This window comes from Epinephelus moara, chromosome 21 (genome assembly GCF_006386435.1).
Source record: "Epinephelus moara isolate mb chromosome 21, YSFRI_EMoa_1.0, whole genome shotgun sequence".
NCBI classification, from domain to species: Eukaryota; Metazoa; Chordata; class Actinopteri; order Perciformes; family Serranidae; genus Epinephelus; species Epinephelus moara.
In genome coordinates this window covers 37,605,201-37,619,325 of record NC_065526.1, presented here as the reverse complement: position 1 = coordinate 37,619,325, position 14,125 = coordinate 37,605,201, and the positions used below count along the sequence as shown (strand labels likewise).

General features: G+C 42.0%; 1 protein-coding gene across 1 annotated transcript; it reads left to right on the top strand.

The window, feature by feature from the left end:
• Positions 1–3,112: 3,112 nt before the first annotated feature.
• ptf1a (pancreas associated transcription factor 1a) lies at positions 3,113–5,550 on the top strand. Its single transcript, XM_050074853.1, has 2 exons — positions 3,113–4,802; positions 5,049–5,550. The coding sequence occupies exons 1-2, from the start codon at positions 4,184–4,186 to the stop codon at positions 5,249–5,251; spliced, it is 822 nt and encodes a 273-aa protein (XP_049930810.1). The 5' UTR covers positions 3,113–4,183; the 3' UTR covers positions 5,252–5,550.
• The last annotated feature ends 8,575 nt before the right edge of the window (positions 5,551–14,125 follow it).

The following is a 14,125-nucleotide window of genomic DNA, read 5'->3' as shown; positions in this document are numbered from 1 at the left end:
TATTTATTATTTACTATTATTACTAAGAAATGAAAAGAAGTGAGAACTGAATGATTGAGAAATAATGGACACTTAAAATAGATCAGTCTATTATCATAGCAAAACCCTTTCCATCTGAATATGAAATAGATAAATGAAAAGTCTGGAATGAGAAATAAAATATTAAAACTTTGAAACTATATCTTGGAGTAGTTCATAGTATTAAAGTTATAATTACAAAGTTGTGTTGTATTTGACTACCTACTTTTCTACATTATATTTTTATATTTGCATAGGCTATATAGTTTTGTAAAGCATAGCTCATGTCTTCATATGTTTATATGTGATGTTTTATTGTAAGTAGAAGAAATTGGATGTGGGTTTTTTTTAAAATGGAGGTTGACTTAAATGCAGCAGAGGAAGATAGGAATGCTGAAAATGTTGAGCAGGGCATCTCACAACAAAGTCTGTCTAAAGGATATGTCATATCTATGAGACTTTACATCTCATTGATATTAGTATCTAACGAATATTTGTCAGATTTGATGACATAATGCTCAATTATTATTTATTTATGACGTTGTTTGGAAAAAGTAGCCTACTATTAGTATTTGCAAGTAGCCCAATTAATTCCATTGTATTCATTTCTGATTCATATGATTATTTTGAGGTACAAACTGCAACTATGATAATATATTTGTGTGTGTGTGTGTGTGTGTGTGTGTGTGTGTGTGTGTGTGTGTGTCTCGCGCGCGCGCGTACCCCTCTACACACCCGCCACCACCACCTCTGTCGTGCACCGTGACCGGTGTGGCCGGTCTTAATGCACTGTCCAGCCTGCTGCATGCTGCAGACCGGAGGACTGCATGGGAACCGAAACACTTGCTCCGCTCGCGCAGGTCGGCCCGTTCAGAATGACAGCACGTTCATCAATGAGACGGCGTGGAGCGCGCGGTCACGGCGTGTTAAAACCCTGCACGGTTCGAATTATCATCTGGTTTTGAGCAAAATAGAGTCTGTGTGTGTGTGTGTGTGTGTGTGTGTGGGTGGGGGGGTGGGGGGTGGGGGGGCAATGCAGTGCAAAACACACACTTAGTTCTGTTTGAATAAAAGAGGGTCCCAATCTGAGAGCACTGCAAAAAAGTCACTCAGTCATTGAAATTATTGCAAATTGAGATTTTTATTAACCACACTGACAAGTCTGGGTCCCGCTTCATCGGAAAAAAAAATCCACCGACAACCAGTTAAAAGAAACTGTATCATCTGGAGTTAATGGGAACTTGAATTAAGGAGTTGCAATAATAACCAGAGGAAATCCTGTAGCTGCATGAAACTCAGTGAAGCCTGGTTCAGCCTGCAGGCAGTAAGGCAGGTGATTATCGACATTCTGACATTTTAAAGTAGGCTGTTTTTAAAGGAGTTTTAAACATAACATTCATATGGTAAAGATCTGGGGGCATTTTAACTGTAAAAAAGAAGTTTAATAAAACTTTAGAACAAAGTAACTTTTAGAAAAAAGAAGAACTCTCAGGCTACTCTACAGGAGGAATGTAACCATAGAGTTAACTTTAAGAGTTGGTATATTCCTGAAGGTTAGTACACGCACAAACTCACCCATAAATGTTTGTCAACGTTACATTTTTCTTTAAGTAGAAGAATGAAAGATATTCCAACTGCTACCATGACAATACTCTACTCGCTTTTCTTTTTCTTTATCTTTTTTTCTTTCTTTCTTTCTTTCTTTCTTTCTTTCCCCTGATCATGCCTTCATAATTGTTGTGCAATTCTCATAGGGAAAAGTCTTTAATTGTTCCTCACCAGCTAGGCCTACCATTTCTAAATATATAAGTAAAACAGGTCGTGAATGACGGAGATAAACTACATTAAAGCTGAGGTTTTGGCCATAACTTCCGTTGAGTGCACGAGGTCAGCTCCGTACACTTCAGTGTAAAAACATTGCATTAATTTGTAAGAAGATAGTTCGCTAATGATTGACTACTCAATCATTTTCCACACTGCCTCTGTCAGTATGCCAAACTAAATATGTCTGTCTCTAACTCAGAGGAAACTTCACTGGATTAATGGCTCCATAAAGGCGACTGATGATGAAGCACAAGAAGAGGAGAGTTGGTGATAGACAGTGATGTATGCTGAAGATGATTTTTTTATAATGGATGCAGAGCGGCTTTAAATGCAATCCTGCAGGGCCCTGTCAAGGTTTGGTGTTGTGTTCAGCACCTGGTTGGTACCGGGACGTGCGTGTATTGTGTGTGTTTTTTGAGGCATGCGGGCTCCCAGCTATACAGCTTTATTATGTAGACAGCAGCACAAGCCTCATTTATAACACGACATGTTGCATTGACTAGCCATAGGGACGCAAATGGCACTCTTCCCACGGCCACGGCCCGTGTTGCAGCTTTCCTATTGCCCCACCAATATTCACAGACACGCGGTGCGCGCGCACCCAGCCTGCCGCTGCTAAAAGGCCATTTCTCTGCAGAACAAAGTAAGCCCTTTGAATGGACTGAATAGATGTGTACTTATAGACCCCAGACCGGTGGGCAGTCTCCTTTCGGTATACCGAGTTGCGTTAACATGTCGTGTGAGGTGTCAGAGAGGCGCGCGCTCCAGGGCCCACCACTGTGCTTTTATTTGTCAACCAGTTCTCCCTATAAAAACCGCACTGGCTGGCACAAGTGGCGCATCGACCACTCTACTGGTGCATGTATTTATGGCAGCAGCGCTGCCCACTTACTGCTGAATAAATGACCGGGCTGAGGGCTCTTTACACGTGCTTTCCTATGTTCCCCAGTCGCTCACACAAACACGTACGCCTTTTCTCCCTAGTCTGCATCGGTCCATGAGGGACAGTGGTCAGTAAAGATAGCTTTATTAAATAGATAACATAGATGTTATAACAACTGTCATTAAAACTTTGTTAAACGTAAGTATGTTGCTTTTTGCAGTGTCTTGCGTTATTTATGCCCTTCCATTTCCAAACAGAATATTTCCGTTATGTGTTAAATTCATTTATATTTAATTTAAAATTTAATCTAAATTAGATTTGATTTAGTAAAGAAACAGATATAAAAACAATAAATATATAAAACATAATGATAATAATAATAATAATAATAAGTCTTCATCTCAGTTAAATTAAGTTTCTGGTTTCTGGGTGGATGCATCTGTTGCACAGAACCATACTCATTTGGTCACAGGGACTCCAACTGACGTCAGAGTTTTGCACCACCTCCTCCTCTTTAATAATAGGCTATGAAAGTTTATTTTGTCAGCGACACCTGTTGCTTTAATAAGAGGAGATAACGCCGTTATTCTCGTGATCTCACACGGCCTCAGTCTCCTGTTACAGCCGTTTCATAGGTAGCAGGGGATCAAAATAGCCTACAGGCTATATTAAAATATTGATAAGATTTACAACTAAAATAGCGTAAACCCATCGTGGCTGTTTAATGGCATCTTATGTTTTAATGGTCAGTGGAAAAACTCTTGTGAAACTGTTACTGCATAGTGGCTTGAGCATTTGAATGGATATATCCTGCAACAGTTTATCCTGTTAGTCACCTGGGAAGAGAAGCTGTGCTGTTGTTGTAGTCAGACAACTGCGAGGTCACGTTAACTTATGTTCCCTAAAATATTGTAATTCACAATAGAACAATTTCTACGAAAACCTGTTTTCCGCTAAAAGTCATATGGTTATACACTGTGTTACTATTCAGTAAAAAGCAAAAAAAGGCTGAGTCATCACGTGGGGAATGTAATCTGATCAGTGTCCTTAATTTGGGGGAACAACTAGGCTACTTTAATCTTGTTGTAGAGGACATTTTAAAGCTTCGTTTAAAGGGAACTCTAAATGGAGTGATTTGTGATCGGGGTCTGGTGCGGGGAACAGCCGGTGTCAGTGCAGAGTTGAGATGTTAGCTGAAACCCGGACAGTTGAGGACAGGAGGCGTGGTGTTCTGGGGGATTATCCCGAGGTGCGCCTCGCGGACAGAGCTGTGATTGGTTGGCACTCCTGGCAAGCGGCACGCGACTATGGATGTCGCTATAAAGAATCCTCGCGTGCCGGTTCTTCAACTAGAACTAACTGTTGACCGTGAGCAGCGAACACAGAGCAGCGAGTTGATAAAAGAACACTGAGTCATTGTTAGTGCAACAAGAGGAGAAAGCAGCAGCGGGGACAAAGATGGACAGTGTGCTGGACCCTTTCTCTGGACTCGACTCTTTCTCCTCCCCTCCTTATTTCGACGATGACGAGTTTTTCACCGACCAGTCCTCAAGAGACGGACACTTGGACACTGATGATTTTTTGGATGACGACGTCGACTTCCTCGCCAGTCACTTCCAAGACTATTACAGCAAAGACGGCGGCAGCAGAGCAGCGCCTCACGATGGAGACTACGACATCGGCAACTTGTCATTCTCCTCCTCATCCTCCACCTTCTCCTACGGCTGCGCCGACAGCACCCCGGATCTGTCCCCTCAGATGAGCCATCACGGCGGGCCGTTACTGAAGCGGAGGAGGCGGATGAGGTCTGACATGGAGATGCAGCAGCTGAGACAGGCGGCCAACGTCAGGGAGCGGCGGAGGATGCAGTCCATCAATGACGCGTTTGAGGGGCTCCGCTCCCACATCCCGACACTGCCCTACGAGAAGAGGCTCTCCAAGGTGGACACTCTGCGGCTCGCCATCGGCTACATCAACTTCCTCGCCGAGCTCGTGCAGTCTGATCTGCCCATCAGAAACTCCAGCAGCGAGACGCACGCGCAGCCCAAGAAGGTCATTATCTGTCACAGAGGAACAAGTAGGTTCATTTTACGACCATACATCTAAATTCAGCTGTTTTTCTTGACAAGTGACGCATTAGTGGTGATGGGCTGGAAAAGATGATCATCTCTTTTTATGCAAATTAACCACAGATTTACGAATGCAATAACTGGGATTGATACGAGCCTGCATAGTCCTGGTGATGAACATGATGAAAACTAAAATTGAAAAAAAAAAAAAAAAAAAAACTAACAACAATGCTCTTGTTCCCTTCTCTCCCCAGGGTCTCCTTCCCCCAGCGACCCGGACTACGGCCTGCCTCCCCTCGCCGGTCACTCTCTGTCCTGGTCGGATGAAAAGCAACTCCGAGAGCAGAACATCATCCGCACCGCTAAAGTCTGGACACCGGAAGACCCCCGAAAGCTGCACAACAAATCAGGCCTCACGGACATTGAGAACGAGCCTCCTTTTGGCCTGGTGGCCTAAACAGAAACACCAGAGTTCCTCTGACTCCTTCTGTAAAACGCACATTGTAAATGTGAAGTGGATTGTGATAATGCGCTTTTGAAAACGCATTGCAAAAAAATGTGAACACCATGTGAGCTTATTGTACAGTTCCCGATATTGTATTCAATGTTGTAAATAGTTTTATCATGTTGATAATTTTATTTTTGTAATTCAGGCAACTGGCAATCATGTATTTATTTTTTTCACAAGTTATAATTTATGTTTTTAATTTAATTGCAATAAATAAGAGAAATATTTTTATATCGTTGTACAGTGATTTATATTTATATTCAATCTGCAAATAAAAGCACTTACTGATTAAAAACTTTCATTGTCATTGTTATTATACATACATACATACATATATGTGTATATATATATATATATATAGCCTACGTATATATATTATTGTTGTTGTTGTCTGGTCAAATATGAAATAAGATGTCTTGGCAACATTAGCCTGACAACAGCACAAGGTTAACGTACTAGTGCAAACTCTAGTAGCTGCTGAAGTCCACTCGAAACCCCTGGAGCTTTTTGTCCAACTAACAACAGATGGTTTTAATGGAGATTAACTCAGGAGAAATAGATTAGAATGCAAAGTATCCATTCTGAAACTAAACATAATATTAACTTGCACAAAATGTATTTTTTTGTTACAAACAGTGCCTATTTTGTCACCAGCAGATCATAGCCTGATCTTTTACATCAATGTATAAACATAATTATTGTCCATAAAGCACACACACTTGCTGGTATGTGAATGAATGAAGCATTATATCATGCCTCATACTGACATATTATTATGCTGAGTACCTTCTGTAAGGTGCAACCCTGTCAGCCCGTGAATAGACGCACTTTAACTACTGTTTCATTCGAAATGAGATTTAGAAGGGGAAGCTGACCCACACTAATACGGCCCAATATTGTGACATAAATATGCAAATGAGATGCTAATGAGGAGACACTGTATACCCACAACAGCTGAAGGTGTTTAAAGCGCACGCGGGCGTGCAGCAGTATGGTGGGAGGCTGTTGAATGCTGCTCTGTGCTGCCAGGTGCTGCTGGGACAGATTTTCCCGTGGTAGCGGCATCCCTCCAACATGTGTCCCCACGGCCTCCTCTGCGGCCGCCCCCACACCACCAACACACTGTCGCATATATGAACCATGTGGCCCCCGAAAAGCTGCAAACACCAGGCTGAAGCGACATGCCAAGCACTGCTGCAAGGCTCAGTCTCAGGACTGTGAAAGTTTGGATTTTAAAAAACCTCCAGCACAACAGGTGGGCTAGCTCATATTTCTGTTTATCATAACTGTTATCTGGTGACTGTTTTGTGATTTGCAAACGAAAACCGGGTATTTAATTTGAATTTGGATGCCATATTATTTTTGCCTTTTAATCTGAAGGTTCCGGGAGCTCCAGAGTTCTTGTTTTTCTCTCTCCCTATCCTCAGCAGACTCTCCGGGTCCTCTGTGAGTCCGTCCGCTCCTCATTACCAGCGCGACAGGAGCATGTAATCCTATTACAGCCATTAGAAAGTCAAATGTTAGGGAGTCAATGCTGGGCAACTTCATCTCTTTGGCAGGAGGGCCGGGTCCTGTGTGACTGTGCAGCAGCAGAGCCGGGGGTTAAAACAGTGGTAGCATTGTAGTTTCTCGCACCTTAACGCCTTTGTGCCGTTGACGGTTTTTAGTGTGCGCAGCGCAGAGCGCCTCTCTACATCCTTTGGTGCGGTCGCAGTCAAGCGGAAGGGACAGGCTGAAATACTCACGGCTATCTTGTCACTCCGGCTACGGGCTTGGCAAGGCTTAAAAGGACACGACCATTTTACTGTCTGACAGGTTTTATTTCCTTTAGTTCTCAGCAGGCCTGGACATTAGAGGGCCACGCCAAGCAGTAATTTGGTTGAGAAAGGCTCGGCGCTGGGCTCAAAGGCCGCTGATTCACCATATAGACAGGAAACGCGCTTTCATACCTACAGTATGCTGTCCACGACACACAGACAGCTAGACTCTAACCGCATTGCTGTGACAGGGCCAAGGAGGATGGAAGATTAATTATATCATATTATATTATTATCTCTGAGATTAATGTCAGCATTCTGAGAATAAATTCTAATTCCTGAAATTAAAATCTGAATTCAGTCGTATTTCAGACATGAATAGTAAACACAACAAAAAAAAAATAAATAAATAAAAAAAAAAAAAAAAAAAAAAAAGACAACATGTTTGGAATTTATATATTTAAAGTCCCATTTCTGGAAAAAAAAACTCCACAGAGATGTAGACTTATGTTTTGTTATATAAGAGAGAGGATGGAAGTGATGCAAGGATTATCACTCTTTGATACCGTATATTTACACTTTGATATAGATTTCAGATCCACTGCTGTTAGCCTGTCATTTACAAGATCATAATGCACTTCTATAGAATAAAGTACCCAAATTTGATATTTAAAAAAAAAAGTTAAAATCATTGGCGTTATCATTGTAAATGCACATTTACTCTGTAAGAGACTTTCTTTTTTAAAGAACAAAAATGGGTTTTAAATTTTTTTTAACTTTGACACATTTGTATTGCTGATATTATACATTTACTCACCTGCAAGTAAAATATTGATCACGGGACTCTGCGGCTCCTGGTGAAGTATTTTGACAGTGTGCCATTAATACTTTAACTTAAAGCATTTTAGGGCTTTTCCCCCCAGACATTTTTTTTCTACGGCAGGCAGAGTATGACGACTGCACCAGGTTTATTTCTGTTAAAAAGCTGCTCCAAGCAGATAATTAGCATTATATTGCAACGTATAAGTCAGGTTACGATTCTACCGCACTGACATTTTAAAGAGCTCAGAGGCTATACTCACATTGATGAAGTCCTGCAGCATATAATGGTTTTCTTTAATTTGTTAATTAAGGATGAAACTCAGTGCTCTAACGCTTAAAATACAAGTCACCTGAACAGTAATATGAAATATGAAACTTTTAAATGCTTTCAATCATTATAATGATTTTTTCCCCTTTCTTTGATGTCTTCATAGCAGGAGGGTGCAGAGATCGGCACTTTTACGCACCAGCGGCTGTGAATATGTGTATTGGTTTGCACCCGTGGCTGAAATCTGGATTAACAAATCATGAAAGGAAAAGACCGTCAAATCTAAAACTTTTGCGGTGAAAGGCAGCCGTGACGGTGTGAAGCTTTAGTTAAACAGCTTTGACTGATACATTAATGAGAAGAAAGTAAGAGGTTTCATGCTGTCAAATCCGCTTTAAGCCCGTATGTTAGCGCACTGGGAAAGACGCCTAACAACAGCTACACATAAGATTTTCAGATTATCTCGTCTCGTAAATAAAGTCATTAAAACCTCTGGCTGTGAGGATGACCAGCCCAGACTCTCAGACCCATGCCATGCGGGCACCCGGTCACTCAGATTTGCTTTACAGGGTGGCTGAAGGACGCGGTGAGCCGCCGGTAACCAACATGTGTCTGCTGTGGCTGCACTGACAGAGCAGCAGCAGAAGCTTGTGTGTCAGGGAGGGGAGGTAGCTGAGATCATTCTTCCTCCCCGTGCGCTCTTTTCTTTCAGACGTGACCTTCCAATCTAAATTACATCTTTATGAGCGCCTCCTTGTTCCACTGGAACAGATCGGTCTCCGCCGTCTTCTCCAGGGATGCACCTGGTAGTTCAAACTTTGTCTCTTTTCATGTCCTTACGCCCGAGTCCCTGGACAGCAGCTGCCTAAAAGCAAGCAAAGAGAGAGGCCCTTGCAGTGTCTTCGAGACGGGTTGGCACCGTTTTCCACGTCTTTAATGTTCCATCAGCCTTTGTCCAGGACACAATATGGCAACTGTAAAGCATGTGACGTTTTGCAATAATAAAACACATTTTCAATGATGTGACACCAGGCTGAAAGCGCAGAGTGGGCCAGCCAGGCTAAACATGTCCCTGCGTTTGTTTTGTGCGCCCCCAGCCAATTAACAGCGAGGTCTTTTCGCCGCGCCTTGATAAGCCAATTAAATTTATGTCTTCTATTTTTTTCAAGGAGAGAAAGGAGGTGGATTTGGTGTGTTCTCCTCCTCGGAATGGCGATTTTCTTGCCATCACCTGGCGCTTTCTCCACAAGAGAGCAAACTGTCCCGCGTGCCCCCGGAACCATACGGCTCTCACCATCCCTCTCCATTGTTTCCCGCGTTGATCACTCATTACCGAGATTTAACAAATCCTTTATTAGCTATGTTTTGTGTCATATTTTTATCCGCAAGATTAAGCAGATGCTGCGATTGTAAAATCCAAACTGTAGGGCTACTCAAGGCTGAAAGAGAGACAGGCACTCGGTTGCGAGCGAGGGAGAGAAAAAAGCTTTGGGCACATCTTCAGAGGAATAAAACATTTAGAAGCCATAAACAGACTTCAACCTGCTCTATTTCAGCCTTTGTGTTGTTTGTGAATAATTAATGTTAATAGGGACAGGTTTGTCTACTTTGAATGCGGGACCACAGGTGCGGAGTGACAGGATGAATAACCGGCCCTGATTTTTGCCAAAGCTCGAGGGCTCTTGTCCAGGGTCTCCAAGCTGATGGAAAATATTGTCATCTCTTTGATTCGCAGCATTACTTTCACCGAGAACAAAGCCGGGTGATGAAAAGCTTATGTTGGAGTGAAACGGGCGATGACGGTGGCCGCTTCAGACTCCTGAAAGAAAGAGAAAGGGGGCGAGTCAATGGCAATGCGCGCTTCTGGTTTTGTGCGCAAGTGCTCCATCTAACTCAAATAAAGGAGCCTTTCCAACTTTTAAAGGACCACTTTTTGCCTTTAATAAAGGCTGGACGGCTGTAGCCATTAAGCATATGGTGCTAAGGCGCTGGTCTTTTGTCCTCGTGAAGCCCTTGAGATACTAACTTGTGTTCTTTCCGGGATATTTAACTTCTCAAAAGCTCCAACTTTATGCGCCGGCAACAAGTGGCTCCAGGGCGCACGAACAGCTTTCCCCATTAAAAAAATCTGGGCTGCTCAGACAGAAGAATTAATGGGTAAATAATCAGAGGGGGATTTTATTTCTTAATGACACGGACTGTCGCACATTTTAGGGAACTTAATTTATCTTTTTGGCTACGAAGAGAGATGCATTACCCTGGATATGTTCCAAAGGACTTGGGTTTTGGCGCATGAATATCCATGGCAACGCATGTACAGAGTGGGATTGAAGTGAGTGCGCATGGACTAAATTATAATTCTAGAATAAAATGAGATCAGTTACTCAGAAAATGTACTTTTTCAGCGTCCACACGATAAATTGTGCTTTGTTAAAAATCACGTGCATTTGGAACTGCAGTGTACAAATGAAATGTGAATGCCAGCGAAAGAACAAGCGAGAGGATGCCTACAAATATGTAAAACAAATAATTTACCAAGAAGAGCTTCCTATTAGAAATGCATTCTCACCATTGATTCTGATTTCGGGTGCAGTGCGTTCATGCGTAAAAGCTGGTGGCTAGAAACAAGCCATCACGCAGTTTCACCGTATTGCGTAAAGGTGCGCCTGCTGTGCGCTGGGATAATGCATCTACTTTTGGCTGCATTTTACTCCTCCATGTGAGCACCAGGGACTTGTGATGTGCCGCAGCAACAAATAGGACCAGTGCTTCGTCCCGTGCATGACTTTAACAGTAGGTCTTGGTCAGACTGATGGAAAGCCCGACACCATGCACCCACTGACAGATTTACAATATAAAACTGACGTCATTATTTTTTTTACCAACAGTTTAACATAGGAGCTAAAAAGTGGGATGTGAACTGTCTTTGCATGAAAGCTGCAAATGCGTCGTTTTCAGCACGCTCGCGTATCCAAACATAATACATATTAAATTATTTTTTCAGAACAACATATTGAAAGGAAACTTATTGATACAGGGTGTTAATGTGATGTGTTGGAAGTAAAACCAATATGTGTCATCACTGTGTTTAAAACGAGACAAGTCAAAAAATGTTTCCGGGGGAAAATAAACAGTGCGTAGTCCAGGCTTTGTCTTTGGTCTGACTGAAAAAAGGGGTCAGTTTTAAAACTTTGTATCTTTTTCTCAGAAATAACAAAATGCTCATATCGGTAAAATGTGTGTGTGTGTGTGTGTGTGTGTGTGTGTGTGTGTGTGTGTGTGTGTGTGTGTGGTGTCGTGTGACGGAGCCAGCTGGCCGCCTATAGCCTATGAAAACCCCCCTGGTGGACGGAACACGGCGGGCTGACCTCCGCGCCGGAGGACGGGAGATGCGCCTTTGACTGAATTAGCCATAAAGACGTCTTGCTATGATCATTGTTGTGGCTGAAAGCAGAGTGGATATGAGTGGCATTGTGCACAGCTTTTGCGTGCCCCATCATGAAATATTACAGTCTATTCACGAGGAAGCTCCAATGAAAAGATATGGAAATGAAGCAGACTGGGGTGATTCCACAGCAGATCTCAAGACGGAAGACAAAAAGCAATAAATACATAAATATAATAAGCAGATAACCACTGCGCTTTTTTCCAGGGAAACAGGACTGATCTCAGGCTCTGATTCCTGCACTGTTAAACGTTTTGCAGAAAAGTTGTGTTGACAAATTATCTACTTTTTTTTTTTTTTCTTTAAAAAAAAACAAAAACAAAAAACACCTCTTTAAAAAATCCCTGAATAACTCAACAAAAAAGTGATAAATTACAAATATGCAAATTTCAGTCACGGCCGTTTGTACGTGTGCGTCTCCATCCATCTCCTACATTCTGCGCTGCTGATCCCCGTCGTGCGCTAGAGGACACTCAACCCGTTCAGACCGGGGCTCTTTTGTTCGCTTCGACACTGACTTCAGCCTCCAGGGAAGGGAAAGGTTTTTTTTTTAGTTTTTATACTCCCACCCCCCCATACCCATCCCTTGCTCTGTCAGTTGCCAGGATTCAGAGGTGTAAAAGCATGCATCATTTTTCACCAGCTCTCCGTTTTGATATCGACAAAGGCGGCTGCTATGGAACAGCCTCTCCGCTTGTTCGCTGGCTTGAACTTCACTGATGTCCGACTGCTCTCTTTTCCTCGTCTGAACGCGGCGCAGCGGGGATGGATTTGCAAGACAAATGCAGCTGTGTGTGTGTGAGGGAGTCAAGTGGCACAAAAAGGCCGTTTCAGTCAGCCGATGGGATGGAGAAAGTCAGCATTATGCGGACGTCAAATCAATCAAAAACAAAAGCCCGCATGCAGAAAATACTGCGTTTATGGTGCTGAAATGGCAGCTCATGTTTTGTCGAAATGAAGACTGCAAAACAAACTTAGTGTTGGTGCGGTCTAGATCAAGAAATGGGCAAAACACTAAAAGGACCTGCAGATATTGAACTTTGTGAGTGTTTTTATTGAGAATAAACCCAGATTCAGCCTCTCCCAATGAAAGAAAAACACACAGAGCATTCCTCAGCGTTAATGATTCTCCAGACACATGTCTACTTGAAGCTGAGGAAGCTGAATGTGTCTAAGTTATGCGTTTAAGTTATGTGCCTTTTCAAATAAAAAGGGAAAACTTTGTATTGAGAGGACAATTTATTTCGGATTTCAGTACAAATTGAATGGTCAGATCACTAAAAAATACAACTTTGACTCAACTATGAGGATGTGTTAAGGACTGACTGAAGAGTTTCAACTGATTTGCACTAATGTGTATGAAAGGGCTTTTGAAAAAATATTTATAACTTATATTCAATCACGATTGATCTGATCCTAACAAAGAATAAATTGATACTATATATATATATATATATATATATGGATAGATAGATAGATAGATAGATAGATAGATAGATAGACTTTTTTGCTTCTTGTGTTCCTTCTTGTCTTCCTTCTGTTGCTATTGCTCAGGATTCCTACATCTTTTCTCTCTCTCTCTCTCTCTCTATAAATATATATATATATATATATATATATATATGTATATATATATATTGCCCACTGGTAACACTGCTAATTAAATCCTTATAAATATTAACACTTAAGTCAAACTAAAGGAATAAATACACAAATACTTTTGACTGACTGGTGTTGCAAAATGTACACATGGATAAACAGCATTGTCAAACTGTACAAAAGTACAAATGTTCCTTTTTCTAAAATGTGCGCTGGATGAACAGCATTGTTAAACCTTTTTCAGTGAAAATGAAAAAGTAAAAATGATACTTGTGCCTGCTGGTGTGGTGCTGATAATCACCACACCAACATCATACATTTCTATAAAAGAAAGGCTCAAAAAATGGCGATAATCCAGTAAAAAAATGTTCCTAAATACAGTATACCTGAGACATACTTCCCACATCTCTGTAAAAGTGATTGGATGTTGATATGAGGAATGACAGACTGTATGTCATTAAAGAATACTTGTTTAACAGTTCCTTCCTCTCTCCCTGCAGCTGATCGCAGCTGGCTGTGCTGTAAGTCAGAGCTCTCTGTGGCTGGTGGCCAGTGCTGACTGGGAAACCTTCCAGCCTCAGAGGGACTGTGATTAACCCAGGAGCGGTCAAACTCGGCAGGAAGCCCTCCACAACCAGCCACCGCTTTTTATCCACTTTCCAATGAAACCAATTACTTTTACAGCGAGCCTCGGCGCAGACACTATATGTGTTGTTCTTGCAGACCAATAGAGTATGGCTGTGAAAGGAGAGGCAGACGTGTAGTAGGAAACCCTCCTGAGCTGCTTCAACAGGCTGTAAAATATACCTAAAGTCAGTATCCATGGAGACTCAGTGATGTGTGAGAGCAGCCTCAAGGACACACAAAGCCTTTTATAAAACTGAAGTATATTATGATTATTATTATATTTTATTACTCATCTTCTCATTTTA